Consider the following 15701-nt stretch of genomic DNA (forward strand, 5'->3'; position numbering starts at 1 on the left):
CTTGCCTGTGGTTGTTCACTCCTCCCAATTCAGCGGCTAATAGGAAAGGGCGAAAAGTTCAGGTCAAACACGCTATGGCTGTGTGATGGACCCTGCTATAAACAATGGCTCAAGGGAGCTAAACTATTGTCCCACATCTCTGTTTTTTCACTAAGATCTGACATATGGCTAAAACTGACTCTGCTAGACCTAAGAAGGGCTTGATGATTCATTGTTTTTTAAAATGATAACTGGGAATTTTTAGAACAGCGTCTCTCTTTTATGAAAGGTTGTGGATGCCAGGTGCACTATCATTTTGTACACAGAAAACCTAATGCAATCAGAGAGGATTGATTTGTGCCCAAAGAAGGCTAATTGATTTATATGACTTGTCTCGTGGCAGATATAGGCATCAAGATAAGCAGAACGTCGTTGAAGGTGAAGTTAAAATGCAAGTCATTTGTTTTGAGCTTCTTGCGGGTAAGTCACTTTTAAGAGTTTCCGAAATGTCTTCGGAATATACTAAATTCTTCTTGTACTAGACAACGGATTTGTCAGGGGTGCGGAACAAAGTCCAAACCCCTGGTTTGCCTGGTGAAACTATTCTGGAAATTTTGTCTTCAGACTGAAATCGCAGTCACAAAAGAGTATTTACTCTTTTTTACTTACAAGACTAAAAACTTAACTCCGATGTGTTTTTAATGTTGACAACTGATGCCAGAGCTTTAGCATCAGAAGCCCTACTTCAGGACCAGCTAGAGGCTTAAAACAGCTTGGCTGCCTTGGTGACGACTTTCCGAGGTCTAGCTTTCATACACACATACACTTGTATCAACAGTGCTAATACCTGATGTTTGATTGGGCCACATTTTTGACATCCGCTATGCTTGAAAACTAAGTTATCTCAGCAAATCCCAATAAATCACTAAGGTCTGATTTAGTGTTTTGCACAGGGGGTTACTTCATCACAAATGTGATGGATAATCTGTGCAGTGTATTACGATCCCATAATAGGCTATGGAGATCGAAAGATGGCGGACGGGAGATCGTAATATGGGGGATGGGATATCTGTCATGTTTGTGATGGAGTAACCTGTCTGCCAAACTATAAATGAGGCCGTAAGTCTCTGCACCAATATCACTGACAGTAAAATGTCCCATTAGCAGCCACAGTAGACTATCATCTCTTCTAAACAAACATTTTAAGCATTTAAAGTAAGATGCTTAAAGAAAACCTCTGCAAAGTAAAACAAGGTTCACTCTCATTCAACATGAGGTGAAAAAATCCGAGAGGACATTCAAGGCGGTTTTCAGGATCTATCTACTTACTGGCTGAGACAAGATAACGGGTTTGAATGGCTGTTAAATTATATATGTATATGTAGATGCTAAATTAATTATAGAACAATCCCCAGCCTGATGGTAGGGAGTATTTCAACAGCATATGAATCTATGTGATATAGAACACCAGGGCCTCCTTTTTCAACTGAAGAAACTGAATTCACAAGCACATTATGGTACATTGAAAATTTAACATGTAACCATCCACCAGGCTTCAGAAGGACAATAAACAGACAGGTGGCAGAAATAAAATAAGATCCAACGGGCGGGTACCTACAGCTCTTGATGTACTTCTTTTAAAAATGGTAATACAAAAATTATAAAAAACTATGAAAATCCAAAAGAACTCACAAGTACATAAAACCAGAGAAAAAACAGAGATTGAGACGCAGATAAGAAAACAACTTCCAAAACCAGAGCCAGGTTTAAATTGGGAATAATTCTGACTGAAGTTCAGATTCAGCCTAAAAAATGATGCACTGCCCGGCAGCAACTGCTCAGCAAAAGGGGACGGGAGCAGCAATGGAGACTTTCTCATGTCCCTACAAAAAAACAAGATGATACACACCACTTTTCTATATTCATAATTTCAATGTGTGACATTTTACCTTCTTGTTTCAATCTCTCAATTTGCTCCTCTTTAAGATCCAACTGCTCAGTCAGTCTAGATGCCGAATCCAAAGCACTGTTTGCTTCATCTAGCCTTTCCTGTGGCAAAAAAAAAACATTAGAGGAGGAGGAGGATGATTTAAAAATTAATCTCAACGACACAAAAAAAACTTCTAAAATTCTTCATTTAAGCAATACTTAAGATATCAGTAAGCACAACCCAAGCAAAATATAAAAGAAATTCTGCACAAACATCTCCATTTTACTGATTACATATATGTGTGTACAACCAAATGGATTCCCGTCCTTCCTCGCCTCCTTAATATTTTTTTTCAACCTAAAATCAAAACATCGGACACAACAGTGCAGCAGGAACCTGAAAATCCACTGCATAGCAGCCCAAAGGGCGAGACTGGCTTTCTGAATATCTAACTTCAAGGGCGTTTCAAATCTAGGAACTAAGAGTTATTTTCTTTCTCAAAATGGTAAATGTCAGGCAAAATAACGATAATGGAAAAATTAGGTGCCCATCTGAAATGTTTTGAGTCGTTGTACCTTTTGTTCACACTGACCAAGTTTGACAGTGCATAAATTAAAAAGTATATTTTAGAGTGAAGATTCAGAATGATGGAAGTAAAACAGTTAGTATGCAATACTAAAATAACGTTTGTGGAGTGAATTGTTCACAAAACCTAAATAAACGGAAGGCAAATCAGCCTAGTACTGCATCAGCAATCTATAAAATAAAATAAGGTTTGAAATCTACTGGTAAAATGCATTAGACGCTCCTAACTTTGACAGACTGTATGTGAGGTCTACAGAAGACAGTGTACGCTTGTTGCGCAACATGAACAGAAACTCTAGCTCCCACTTATTTTAAGTTTTGAAAAGTCTATGTCTCTCTGTGCATTCATAGGTAGTTTATTTTATGTTCATCCCAGCATGTCTTTAGCTTTCTGAGTTACAAAAACCGTATAAAAGACCTCTTCATTTCCCACTTAAGTTGAGGTATATTTCTATCTAGTGCAAAAACTCTTCAGACAGTCTGCATGTGTTGTTTTGTGCATAAACAGTATGTTTTTAATCCATCATTGCCTGCTACCAATAGTGTTACCCAATTGTTACCCATGCCATAAGATGATTAATAAATCACTGTAACTTGTGGTGTACAGATATGATATGTGCAGGCATAAAGATATGAAGTTTTATGTTCTGAATTAGAGCAATATATTTTCACCAAAATACATAAGTGAAATGACCTCCTCAAAATGTGGAGTGATGCTGGCACTTGTTTGAAGACTGACCATGACTTATTTCATTAGGTAGTTGGAGCCCCGAAATTTGATGGATATGCTGGTTTAATACTAACCACTTAAAATCATTACAGCAATAGTCATATAGCATTCACAACTTGACGCAAGACCTGTGTGAGTTAAAATGCCTTACTCAATCTTGCTATTCTGTCAAGGTACTGTGATCTGCATAAAACATTGTAAAATATGTGGCATATGCTAATAGATAAAAGGGATGGACAGGCGGACTCTTAACAAAAGTGCGTTTATGGGTGGTGAATGGCCTTTAGCTACATTTGTCTTTAAATTGCTTTTGGGCTTTTAAAAGCATATTTGTGCAAATGAAAAAAACCTAGAGAGGTCAATTGCCTTGTGGTAGGCAAGCATTTGTTTTGGTTGGGGGGGGGGGGGGGGGGTGATGAGGTTTAACTGACAAAGAATACCTGATATGGATTTGACAAGATTATTCTGAAAGTAAGTACTGAGGCCTCATGTTTCAAAGTATGGGAAGTATTTGCTTCCATCAAGGTGCTAAAGCACCAGATTCTCCGTGAGATAACGTCTTAACACCTAATAGTTAACTGATGTTTTATCCCTGTCTTGAATTTATTCTTTTGGTGCTATCTTTCAGATCTATGTAGGTATGTGTATAAACATGTCCAACTTCAAGTTTGCTGATGTGACTCCGGAAATAGCTGGTGCCCTGAACTGAAGTAGTACAGTGTCTTTTTCTGTGGTATATCACAGAGGACTGAATATAATAAGTTTTCAAATCTATACAGCAAAGTAACCACGTGTAACACGACTCTTTGATTACGCAAGTAAGAAATCTGTGTTGGAAGGAGGCACACCACTTGCTATCATAGGTGGTGGTTGAAATATTAGCATTATCAAATAACTTCACAAAATCGTCAATGCTAAATAAACTAGGCAAAATAAACTGTGCCTCAGAGCACATAACAGCTCGATATTATTCTGCAGCCTAAACTAATATCTACATGAAAAATCTGCTAAGGGATACCGTTTCCACAGGATGTCGAACCTACCTGTAACGAAATGACACGGTCTTCCAAGTTCTCAACCTTTTGTTTGAATTCTGCATTCTGTTTTCTGTATTTTTCTAGCTCAGCAGAATACATGGCTTTTTCCTCTGGTCAGAAAAAAAGCACAAAAAACATTTTTGAGACGTAAAGGATCACTTTAAAATATTTTTGATTCGGTATTATTAAAAATGAGCAGTCTGTTTTCTTCAAACAAGTAGCCGTTCAATTAAATATCACATCCCCGCGATTCTGACAATAACCCTGTAAACCCACCTTGTTGAAACTGCTCTAGCACCATCTGCAGGTTGGCTAAGGACAACGCGTACTGTTTGACCTGCTCCTGAGACATGGCCAGCTGAAGAGAGGTGTCATCTCGCTGTCTGGTAACTAGATTCAGCTGCTCCTGCAAAGATTCCACTTGCAGAGTGGCGTTGTGGCTTGAAAAAAATAACAAATTGGTAGTGAGATGCAGGTACATATTTGAGAATTTTTCTCGTGCATCAAATAATAAAATACTTGGATTCAAAATTAATTATCCCCTTACTGGAATTTTATTAGTATCAACACTGAAACAAACAAAGCTCTATCACGGGTGACATGTCGTGACTAGCACTATAGAGAATATAGAGGAATGGCTTGTTATGTGGGGTAGGTGGAAAATTGAGTTACTTGATGTTAAATGCCAAAAAATGGCCGCTTGCCTCCCAAAATGCACTACGAACCAAAATCTGCATCTTGATATGTGGCTTACACCAGTGCTGAGGTTATAGCCCAGGGGTCTCCAACCTTTTCTGTAGTGAGAGCTATTTCTGATTATTGAAAATCATTGTGAGCTACTGAAGGATAAGCAACTCGCGCATTATCACCAGACACCCTTGCGCCCAGCTTTATTGACTTTAAGCCTAATGTCATACAGCCAGATATTATGGTTTGAACAAAATACATTTACTAGGGGCATTATGACAGGGTTGCCATGTATGTCAGTGAGTGTGTGTTCTTTGGGGATGTACGAAGATGTGTGCATATGAATGGGATACATGTGTAGGGGTGACTGAGAGCCTGTGTCATATGTACTGTGGCAAAGGACATACCTCTCGGCATATGTTCAGCAAAAATGTGCATAATATGGAAATTTTTCTGCACTTTAAATTTCTCCTACTTAAAATAATGGATATATTTTCAGTTATAAGCATGACACCATGTCTACCAGCCAGTGGGAAGAAGATGCCTGCAGTGTGTAAAGTTGACACTTTAAATTGGTAGAAAATTAAACTCAGGTGTTCACTTTATGCTTATATGGATACCATAAAACTCATCATATAAATTGTCTCCCTTTTCAAAGTGTCACATTTACAAACAGCCAGCATCTTGCTTCCAGTGGCCTGTGGAGACAATGTTATATTTATAGCAGAAAAATACAGCTATTTGTTTACATGGCAGAAATATAAAGTGAAGAAATATACTCCATATTATAGTAGGATGTAATTGGTTTAACTGAAAGTGGAGAAAAACATTAAGACAATGCTTCACAGAAAAATTAAGGCAAATTTTCAATTTAATTTTCTACCATTTAAAAGCATTTTGAAACATCATTTTGTTCTTATGATCCAATATTGAGTTGGCAAGAATTTTTATCTAAGAGTTAAATACCTCACTGCTTCAGTTCTTCGCCTCTCTCGCCCCGACAGTCATAAATCTGACTGAGCGCTGCTCATTGTCAGACCCTGCTATCTGCAGCTTGATAATAAGAATGTAAAATGAAAACAGCCTTCCCTTAACTTAAAAAGGACAATGTGACCCTGTGCTTATTTAAAAATGAACTCAAGGATGCGAGTTAATCTGAAGGTATCTGCGAGCTACTTGTAGCTCGAGAGCGATTGGTTGCAGACACCTGTGATAGCCAAAGGAAAATGAATAAAGTGGGCACATAGGAAGATTTGATGAGGAGAGGGTGGAAGCTGGGGGGCCAGCTTAGAAGAGTTTTTGAAGCGCAGACTGTTGAAAAGTAAGAAAGGCTTGCATCATACTGATTTGTGCCAAAATCGGAATGCTCACAAATTGAGCAGAGTAAGAAGTAGGTTAGAATTTAAGGGGCATTTGGAATAGTGGACAGAAGTTGAGTGTATCAAATAATATATAGTCTAGCTAAAATCCAACATATCTTTGGCCCCTTGTTTCCATTTCTTTATTGGTTTTACAACATATAACAATAATGATGCTTATTCGAAAGCCAGGCCCTCGTCATGAGGCTGGCGATCATGAGACCGCCAGCCTCGCTGTGGCGGTCTTACCGCTGCGGACCCGGCGGTAAACACCGCCACATTACAAGTTGTGGGGCTTGGCAGAAGCCAATCCGCCACAAAGCTGCCTGGCCGTGGCCAACTCCTGCAGCCCGGCGGCAGGCCTCTGCCTGCCAGCCGGATTACAAGGCAGCAGACGGCCAGGCTTTCCATGGCCGTCACCCCGCCACAAAAACCGTGGCAGTAATGCACCCGGGGACAGGAATCGCCATTCCTGTCACCGGCACACGCACCCCCACACACCCACACACATGTCTGCACTCTTACCAACAAGCACCCCACTCACCCACGCACTCTCTACATACACCTCCATTCACTCGAAGGCACATACTCAAACACGCACCAGAGTGTCCAAAAAGGTACCTGGGGGGACACCCACAAAGGTGGACAGGGTTCCCAACAGAAGAAAGAGGGGGGAGATAAACTTACAGATAAGGAACTCTCAAAAGGCCCCCAAAAGAATTCCCAGGGAGGGGGGTGACAACCATTACTTTTCCAGATTTGGGAAAAAGCAGGGACATTTGATAGGTCCGGGAAATCCAACCCCAAATGCATGGAGTGTTACCAGTATGGTCACTATAAAGGCGACCCCCAGTGCTCCAAGAGGGCACCGTCCACTACCGGACAGACACCTGGGTTGACTAGTGTAGCGCTTTGGGGGGGGGGGAGATGGACCCAGATAGTTTTGGGGAGCAGGTAGAGATTTCCCTAGTGTCCCTGGGAGAAAGAGAAATGGTGCCCAAAGCCCACATGCCCCGAAATACTTCCAAGTACAGGCAGTGGGTCACCATTAATGGGCAGAAGGTGGAGGCTCTGCGTGACACAGGAGCCAGTATGACTACTATCTAGAGTCAGCTGGTGTCAACAGAGCAGATAGTCCCTAATACATTCCACCAGGTCATAGTCACTGACAATCGTGAGTCTCTCTGGTTCCTTTTGGGATGGGGGGAGTGGGGGGGGGGGGGGTCTCTGGTGCTCTGAAAGTAGCTGTGAGTCCTGCCATGCCTGTAGATTGTCTGTTAGGCAATGATCTTGAGCATACTGCTTGGAAAGAAGTAGAGCTCAGATCTCACCTGGAGATGTTAGGGTTACCTGAGTGGGTCTGCATGACCACACGGTCCATGGCTGCCCGGGAAGGGAGTCCAGGGTGTCTGGAGCCTGGAAAGATGGCCCAGACAGCTGCCAAAAGGGAGGGCCAGGGGCGCGGGAAACCCGCCTCCAATGTTCCCACAGAGGTAGACGAGGCCCCTGAGGAGGAGGAGGCCCCTGAGCCAACCGGGGAGGACATAGCTGCCCTGGGTACCTGAACTTGCTGGCTGGCAAGTAGAAGGGGGGCCAACCAGGGAAGCATTCTGCAAGGCGCAGAAAGAATGCCCCACCCTTGAGGGTCTGAGGAAGCAGGCCACAGACCACGCAGCAGGTGGCACCTCTGGTGCTCACCATATTTACTGGGAGAATGATCTCCTTTACAGTGAGCGTAGGATTCCAGGTCCTGGGGCACACCGTTTGCTGGTGGTCCCCCAGTGTTACCGGAAATTCCTACTAGGCCTGGCTCACGACATTCCCCTGGCAGGACACCTGGGCCAAGACAAGACCTTTCACCCACTTTCATTGGCCCAGAATGAGGAAAGCCTCAGATAACTTCTGCAGAGCTTGCCCCACCTGCCAGGCTAGTGGGAAGGCAGGGAAACGGCTTGAAGCTCCCCTGCTCCCACTCCCAGTCATTGGCACCCCCTTTGAAAGGGTGGGCATCGACATTTTTGGTCCCTTGGACCCCAAAACTGCCTTGGGCAACAGGTTTATCCTGGTTTTGGTGGACCATGCCACCCGCTATCCAGAGGCAATCCCTCTGAGAACAGTGACTGCCCAGGTGGTGACCAGAGCCCTGTTGGGAATATTTACCCGTGTGGGATTCCCTAAGGAGGTCGTGTCTGACAGGGGCACAAACTTCATGTCTGCATACATGAAGACCCTGTGGGATGAGTGTGGGGTGACCTACCGGTTTACCACCCCTTATCAACCTCAAACCAATGGGCTTGTTGAGAGATTCAACCAGACCCTGAAAGGCATGATTGGTGGCCTGACTGAGGCCATGAGGTGTAAGTGGGACGTCCTCTTACCCTGCCTGTTGTTTGCTTATAGAGCGGTGCCCCAGAAAGGGGTGGGGTTCAGCCCCTTTGAGCTTCTCTATGGTCACCTTGTCAGGGGACCCCTAAGCATTGTTAAGGAGGGTTGGGAGAAAGCTCTCCAGGCCCCTCCCCAGGATGTGGTCAGCTACTTGCTGGCCCTCCGCAAACAAACCCAACGCTTCTGGAAGCAGGCCCAGAGTAACCTAGAGGCCAGTCAAGAGGTGATGAAGGAGTGGTATGACCAGAAGGCCACTCTAGTTGAGTTCTCACCTGGAGACAAAGTTTGGGTGATGGAGCCAGTAGAGCCCAGGGCTCTCCAGGACCGCTGGACTGGCCCCTTTGAGCTCAAGGAGCGTAAAGGGGAGGCCACTTACCTAGTGGACCTCAAGACCCCTAGGCACCCCCTAAGGGTCCTCCATCACAACTGGCTCAAACCTCACTTTGAGAGGTCTGAGGTCAGTATGCTCCTAGTCACAGATGAGGGCATGGAAGAGGAGAGTGAACCTCTCCCCGACCTCCTCGCTGTCAAAGAAGGGGATGGGTCAGTAGGAGGTGTCATTCTCTCTGACTCCCTGACTCCAACCCAGAGAGGGGACTGCTATGAGCTGTTAGAGCAGTTCTCCCCCCTGTTCTCCATTACTCCTGGATTAACCCACCTCTGTGTGCATGACATTGACACAGGTGACAGTCCCCTTGTAAAGAACAACATTTACAGGTTGTCAGATAAGGTGAAGGCCAGCATCAAGGAGGAGGTCTCCAAGAGGTTGACTTTGGGGGTTATTGAGAAATCCAGTAGTCCCTGGGCCAGTCCTGTGGTATTGGTTCCCAAGGCTACTGCCCCAGGTGCGAAGCCAGAACTCCGGTTCTGTGTGGACTACTGCGGTCTCAATTCAGTCACCCGGACTGATGTACACCCCATCTCCCGAGCTGATGAGCTTGTTGAATGGCTAGGCGCTGCCAAGTTCCTGAGTATGTTCGATCTTACTTCCGGGTACTGGCAGATTGTCCTGACTGAGGGGGCTAAAGAAAGATCCGCTTTTTCCACCCCTGATGGCCATTACAAATTCCAGGTAATGCCATTTGGGCTGAAAAATGCCCCCGCTACCTTCCAACGGTTGGTTAACGGGGTCCTAGCTGGTAAAGATGCCTTCTGTGCAGCTTACCTGGACGACATAGCTGTCTACAGTTCCAGTTGGGAGGAACACCTGCTCCACCTCAAGGAGGTGCTTCAGGCTCTGCAACAGGCAGGCCTGACTATCAAGGCTAGTAAGTGCCAGATTGGGCAGGGTTCTGTGGTGTACTTGGGACACCTAGTAGGTGGTGGCAGGGTGCAGCCACTCCAGGCCAAGATTGAAACTATCAAGGCCTGGCAACCACCCAGAACACAGACTGAGGTGAGAGCCTTTTTGGGCCTCACTGGATACTACTGCAGGTTCGTCAAGGGCTATGGTGCCATTGTGTCCCCCTTGACAGAACTCACATCCAAGAAACAACCTAGGTTGGTGAATTGGACAGAGGCCTGTCAGAAAGCCTTTGATTTTCTGAAGGAAGCCATGTGCACGGCCCCCGTGCTCAAGGCCCCTGACTACTCCCATTAATTTATTGTGCAGACAGACGCTTCAGAGCATGGCATAGGGGCTGTTCTAGCACAGCTGAATGAGGAGTACTCAGACCAACCAGTAGTCTTTATTAGCAGAAGACTATTACAACGGGAACAAAGGTGGAGTGCTATTGAGAGAGAAGCATTGGCTGTGGTCTGGGCACTGAAGAAGCTAAGGGCCATATGTATGAACACATTTTCCCATAGACTAACAATGGGTAAAAACCTTTGCTACATCTGGCCATAAGACCCTACCTGTTTGGGACTCACTTCCGGGTACAGACAGACCACAGGCCCCTCAGATGGCTCATGCAGATGAGGGGTGAGAATCCAAAACTCTTGAGATGGTCCATTTCCCTACAGGGGATGGACTTTACGGTGGAGCATCGCCCAGGAGTTGACCACACCAATGCTGATGGTCTCTCCAGATACTTCTGCCTTAGCGATGAGAGCTCCCAGGAGGTCGGGTAGCTCTCCCCCACTTTCAGCTGGGGGGGACACATGTTAGACCTGACTGTGGTCACCCCTAACTTTTTGCCTGCCTCCTCCACTTTTTGGACCCTGTTTTGCTGGCTTTTAGACTCTGCGCACTTTACCACTGCTAACCAGTGCCAAAGTGCATATGCTCTCTCCCTTTTTAAACATGGTAACTTTGGATCATACCTGATTGGACTACTTAATTTACTTATAAGTCCCTAGTAATGTGCACTATATGTGCCTAGGGCCTGTAGATTAAATGCTACTAGTGGGCCTGCAGCACTGGTTGTGCCACCCACTTAAGTAGCCCCCTTAACCTTGTCTTAGGCCTGCCATTGCAAGGCCTGTGTGTGCCGTTTCACTGCTACTTCAACTTGGCATTTAAAAGTACTTGCCAAGCCTAGAACTCCCCTTTTTCTACATATAAGTCACCCCTAATGTGTGCCCTAGGTGACCCCTAGAGCAGGGTGCTGTGTGGGTAAAAGGCAGGACATGTACCTGTGTAGTTATATGTCCTGGTAGTGTAAAACTCCTAAATTCGTTTTTACACTACTGTGAGGCCTGCTCTCTTCATAGGCTAACATTGGGGTTGCCCTCATACATTGTTGAAGTGGCAGCTGCTGATCTGAAAGGAGCAGGAAGGTCATATTTAGTATGGCCAGAATGGTAATACAAAATCCTGCTGACTGGTGAAGTCGAATTTAATATTACTATTCTAGAAATGCCACTTTTAGAAAGTGAGCATTTCTTTGCACTTAAATCTTTCTGTGCCTTACAATCCACGTCTGGCTGGGCTTGGTTGACAGCTCCTTGTGCATTCACTCATACACACCCCAAACACAGGGTACTCAGCCTCACTTGCATACATCTGCATTTTGAATGGGTCTTCCTGGGCTGAAAGGGTGGAGGGCCTGCTCTCACACAAAGGACTGCCACACCCCCTAATGGGACCCTGGCAGACAGGATTGAACTAAAAGGGGACCTCGTGCACTTCTTAGCCACTCTTTGAAGTCTCCCCCACTTCAAAGGCACTATTGGGTATAAAACAGGGCCTCTGCCCTACCTCATCATACACTTGCTGGAGAAGAAACCTGAACCAGAAACTACATCCTGCCAAGAAGAACTGCCTGGCTGCTCAAAGGACTCACCTGTCTGCTTTCTACAAAGGACTGCTGCCTTGCTGTTGACCTGCTGCCTTGCTGAACTCTTGTATGGCTGTGAAAGTGCTCTCCAAGGGCTTGGATAGAGCTTGCCTCCTGTTCCCTGAAGTCTCAGGACCAAAAAGACTTCTCTTTTTCACTTGGACGCTTCGTGTGCAGAAATTTTCGACGCGCGGCTTGTTCTGCGGCGAAAAAAACGCTGCACACCGACGCTGATCGACACAACGCCTTCGGGACGACCGGAACTTCGACGCACGCAAGGACAACGCCACCCGACCTCCAGAGGAGAAATCGACGCGACGTCTGCCGTGAGAGCAAAGCTTCGATGCACAGCCCCGCAGAACAACGCGCAGCCGGAAAACAAGCAGGAGAATCCACGCACAGACCCGGGACATCTGGTAATCCCCGCGATCCTCAGAAAGAGACTGTCCGCGTGCCGGAAAACGACGCACGACTTCCCCGCGTGAAAAATAGCAACGCAAGTCCGTGTGTGCTGGGGAGAAATCGACGCACACACCATTTTTCCACATATCTCTTCTTCTGCGGCCCTCTGCTGAGATTTTCCTCTCCAAACCAGGTACTTTGTGCTTGAAAGAGACTTTGTTTGCTTTTTAAAGACTTAAGACACTTTATATCACTTTCCAGTGATATCTTTACAAATTCACTTTGCAACTTTATTCCTTTTGACCTACAATTATCCTGATAAATATTATATATTTTTCTAAACACTGTGTGGTGTATTTTTGTGGTGCTATATAGTGGTATTGTATGATTTATTGCACAAATACTTTACACATTGCCTTCTAAGTTAAGCCTGACTGATCGTGCCAAGCTACCAGAGGGTGGGCACAGGCTAATTTTGGATTGTGTGCGACTTACCCTGACTAGAGTGAGGGTTCTTGCTTGGACAGAGGGTAACCTGACTGCCAACAAAAAAAAACATTTCTTACACACGCACTTACACGCGCTCAGGCACACCCATGCAAACGCACACGAACACCCCCATTCATGCTCACACACGCACACATTCACATTCAATTGCATACATGCTTGCATTCACAACCCCCTCCTCATATTGCAGTCATACTACACCCTCCTCACCCCGCCTCTTACTCACGAACTCACACACGCAGACAAGACCATTCACCCCACCCCTCTTCAAACTACCACACATGCAGTCACACACAGACACCGCTCACCCCTCCCTGTGGACGATCACTTACCTTCTCCGTCAAGGAGGGGGTCCGAAAGGGGATGGGTCCTGACGGTTTCACCATTGCACAAATACAGGATACCATAGAAATTGTCAGAAAAGTTTATAGGGGGTTTCCGTAGCAAGGGGACAGAGCAAGGGAATATCCGCTAACATGCTGTGTCCAAACCCATCTGTTTTTTCTTTGATACTAATATCGAGAATGTTCTAGGGGACCCTTTGGCTAAATTATTTATATGAATTTCTGGCTGTTATATCTATAGAGAACTACTAAAATGATAAGTCAGAGGAAAAGGTAGAAAATGGACAATAATGTTACCTGGCATTTTCAACAGCAGTTGATGACAACAATAATCTTTCTTCCAATACCGTGACTTTCTTCCTCAAAGCAGCCTCTCTGTCCTCAGCAGCTAAAGCTTCTCGAGTGTAAGAATCTTCCATCTCTAGGAGATGGTTTCTCAACCTTTCCAACTCCTGCGTTAAACGCTGCTCCTTGTCACGTAAAAGTTGGATCTATATAAGTAAATTATGATGATATGAAAGCATTTATTGAAACAGTCTTTAAGACACGTTTTGCCGAAATTCCTCTATCAGTGCAGTTCTTTCACATTCTCGATATCCTGTTTTTCACAATCTCACAGTGTTTATCTACTCACCCACAACTCTGCACCCTAAACACAATCATACCCTCACTCAAACCGGATAAACCCACTGAAAAGATGTAGATTCTACTGTATAGAATGCCATTTTGTCATGATAACAAACAGAGTCGTGCAATAGCTCAGGCCCTTTGTATAGTTTTGAGTGTGCAGATCAGCGTCAACCACTGTTTCTCACTTTGGAAGGAAACTACAGTTTTCTGCACTTTTCTTTCATCGCACACCTCAATCCCACAAATTGTCCAATTCCGGGCTTTCAGGTAGTGGCCTAATTTGAAAAAATAAATCTATATTGTCTTCCCCCGATTGAGATTTTTAAAAATCTCTTATGTAATACTCAGTCATACCTGACAAAAAGGAGTATTCAGCCGACAACTCAAAGAAATTTTCATCTTTGAAAACTAAAGGACACAAAATACTTCAAATCCCCAAATCTTTTTCCCTTTAGATAGAAATAACATACAAAGTTAAAGCCAGGAGAGATACTTGACTCACCCAATACTAAATCCTCAGATTACCACAGTGTTATGTAGCTGCTTCCACCAACTGAAGAAACTTAAACATTCTTATGCTTCTCAGTTTTATTCATTTAAAGGAGCACCGGTCAATATCCACCGGTCAATGCTCTATTTACAGCATTCTCCTCAAAACCTAAATTCAAACAGCCAGGAATGTAGCAATTTGTGACATAACTGGTCTCGGAGAAACCACCGCTCACATGTTTGCAGATCCTTGCACTTGCAAACAATGGCTGTTGGAATTTGCTTCAAGGTGGTTTGTGGGGCTTAAACACCCATACCCCAAGATATCTGCCCGGAAAATACTCTTCATCCACCAACACACAGTAAGGATAAAACTCTTGTTAAAGTGTAATTTCTGGGCACTCCTCTACGGTACAAGGCCCTACCACCTGCACACTTCTCCTGCTAGGTATCAGGCTCTCCACTTCCTTAACAGCTTTCAGAAATACATTAACTTTTCATTCACAAAGCAGTTAGATCACCTACAAATACAAAAGATGTCTTTAATATTTATATAGCATACATCATTTTGTAGTGCTCCATTTTCCATTTGCTTTTGTTTAAGAGCCATCATGACTTGATCTCGCTCGTGCTGAAACATAATGGCCTTCTCTTGCATGGACTTCACCTCATTCAATATCTGATTCAATTCGCCCGTCTTTCCCTGCAAATTGAAAACAATAGGAACAATTGTTTTGTTAAGTAGGCATGTAATTCCCAAGTTAAACAAAGTTTACATTATGCTGTGAGCTAAACCTTTGATACTGCTGGCCGTACCTTAGGTGTCAACAAACATAAGCATGAAAATGTTTGTTTTAGAAACCTCTGATTGTTAAGTAGGAAATACTACTCAGTTGAGACTTTGAAGAACAGAGATTGTCTCAAGAACAGTTGTTAGTTATGGTCGCTACTAAAAATATAATAGGGCAATCAATTAAGCTACCAATTTTAATACCTATTGAGAATGAGTCAAGCACTAATTAGGACTAATTAGACATAAAGCCTTTTAGTGAAGTCGAATCATTTTGTCTCACTATCTCTTTTATGCAATTAAATTTATGTTCATGAAAAGCCAGACTTTACTAGGGTGCATATTTCAACTTTCACCACTAGTGACCCCAAGACTTTGTACATTACTCAAAAAGTGTTGAAGGCTGGTAAAAAATTTATTTCACCCCATTAGAGATCTTTTACATTTTTTTAGACGCATCCTCATTCCACAGAAGCAATTCACTCGGAAGTATTCACACAACTACTCACAATTTAGAAAGGCATCTCACTGTGCAGGTTTCAAATCTTTATTCAGTAACTACTTATGATTTGACCCAAATAGGTCTTTTGACTATTACCCAAAAAAGATGCAGTTCATTTTGGAGAA

General features: G+C 44.1%; 1 protein-coding gene across 1 annotated transcript in view; it reads right to left on the bottom strand.

The window, feature by feature from the left end:
- The window catches only part of TRIP11 (thyroid hormone receptor interactor 11), a 354044-nt gene that overhangs the window by 91197 nt on the left and 247146 nt on the right, over positions 1-15701 (bottom strand). Inside the window, exons 12-16 of the mRNA XM_069208196.1 lie at positions 14847-14987; positions 13463-13656; positions 4538-4701; positions 4268-4371; positions 1929-2028 (exon numbers count right to left, since the gene is read on the bottom strand). Of these exons, the coding sequence (XP_069064297.1) occupies positions 1929-2028; positions 4268-4371; positions 4538-4701; positions 13463-13656; positions 14847-14987 (703 nt within the window). The remainder of the gene's footprint in view (positions 1-1928; positions 2029-4267; positions 4372-4537; positions 4702-13462; positions 13657-14846; positions 14988-15701) is intronic.

Source organism: Pleurodeles waltl, chromosome 9 (assembly GCF_031143425.1).
Source record: "Pleurodeles waltl isolate 20211129_DDA chromosome 9, aPleWal1.hap1.20221129, whole genome shotgun sequence".
Lineage (NCBI taxonomy): Eukaryota > Metazoa > Chordata > Amphibia > Caudata > Salamandridae > Pleurodeles > Pleurodeles waltl.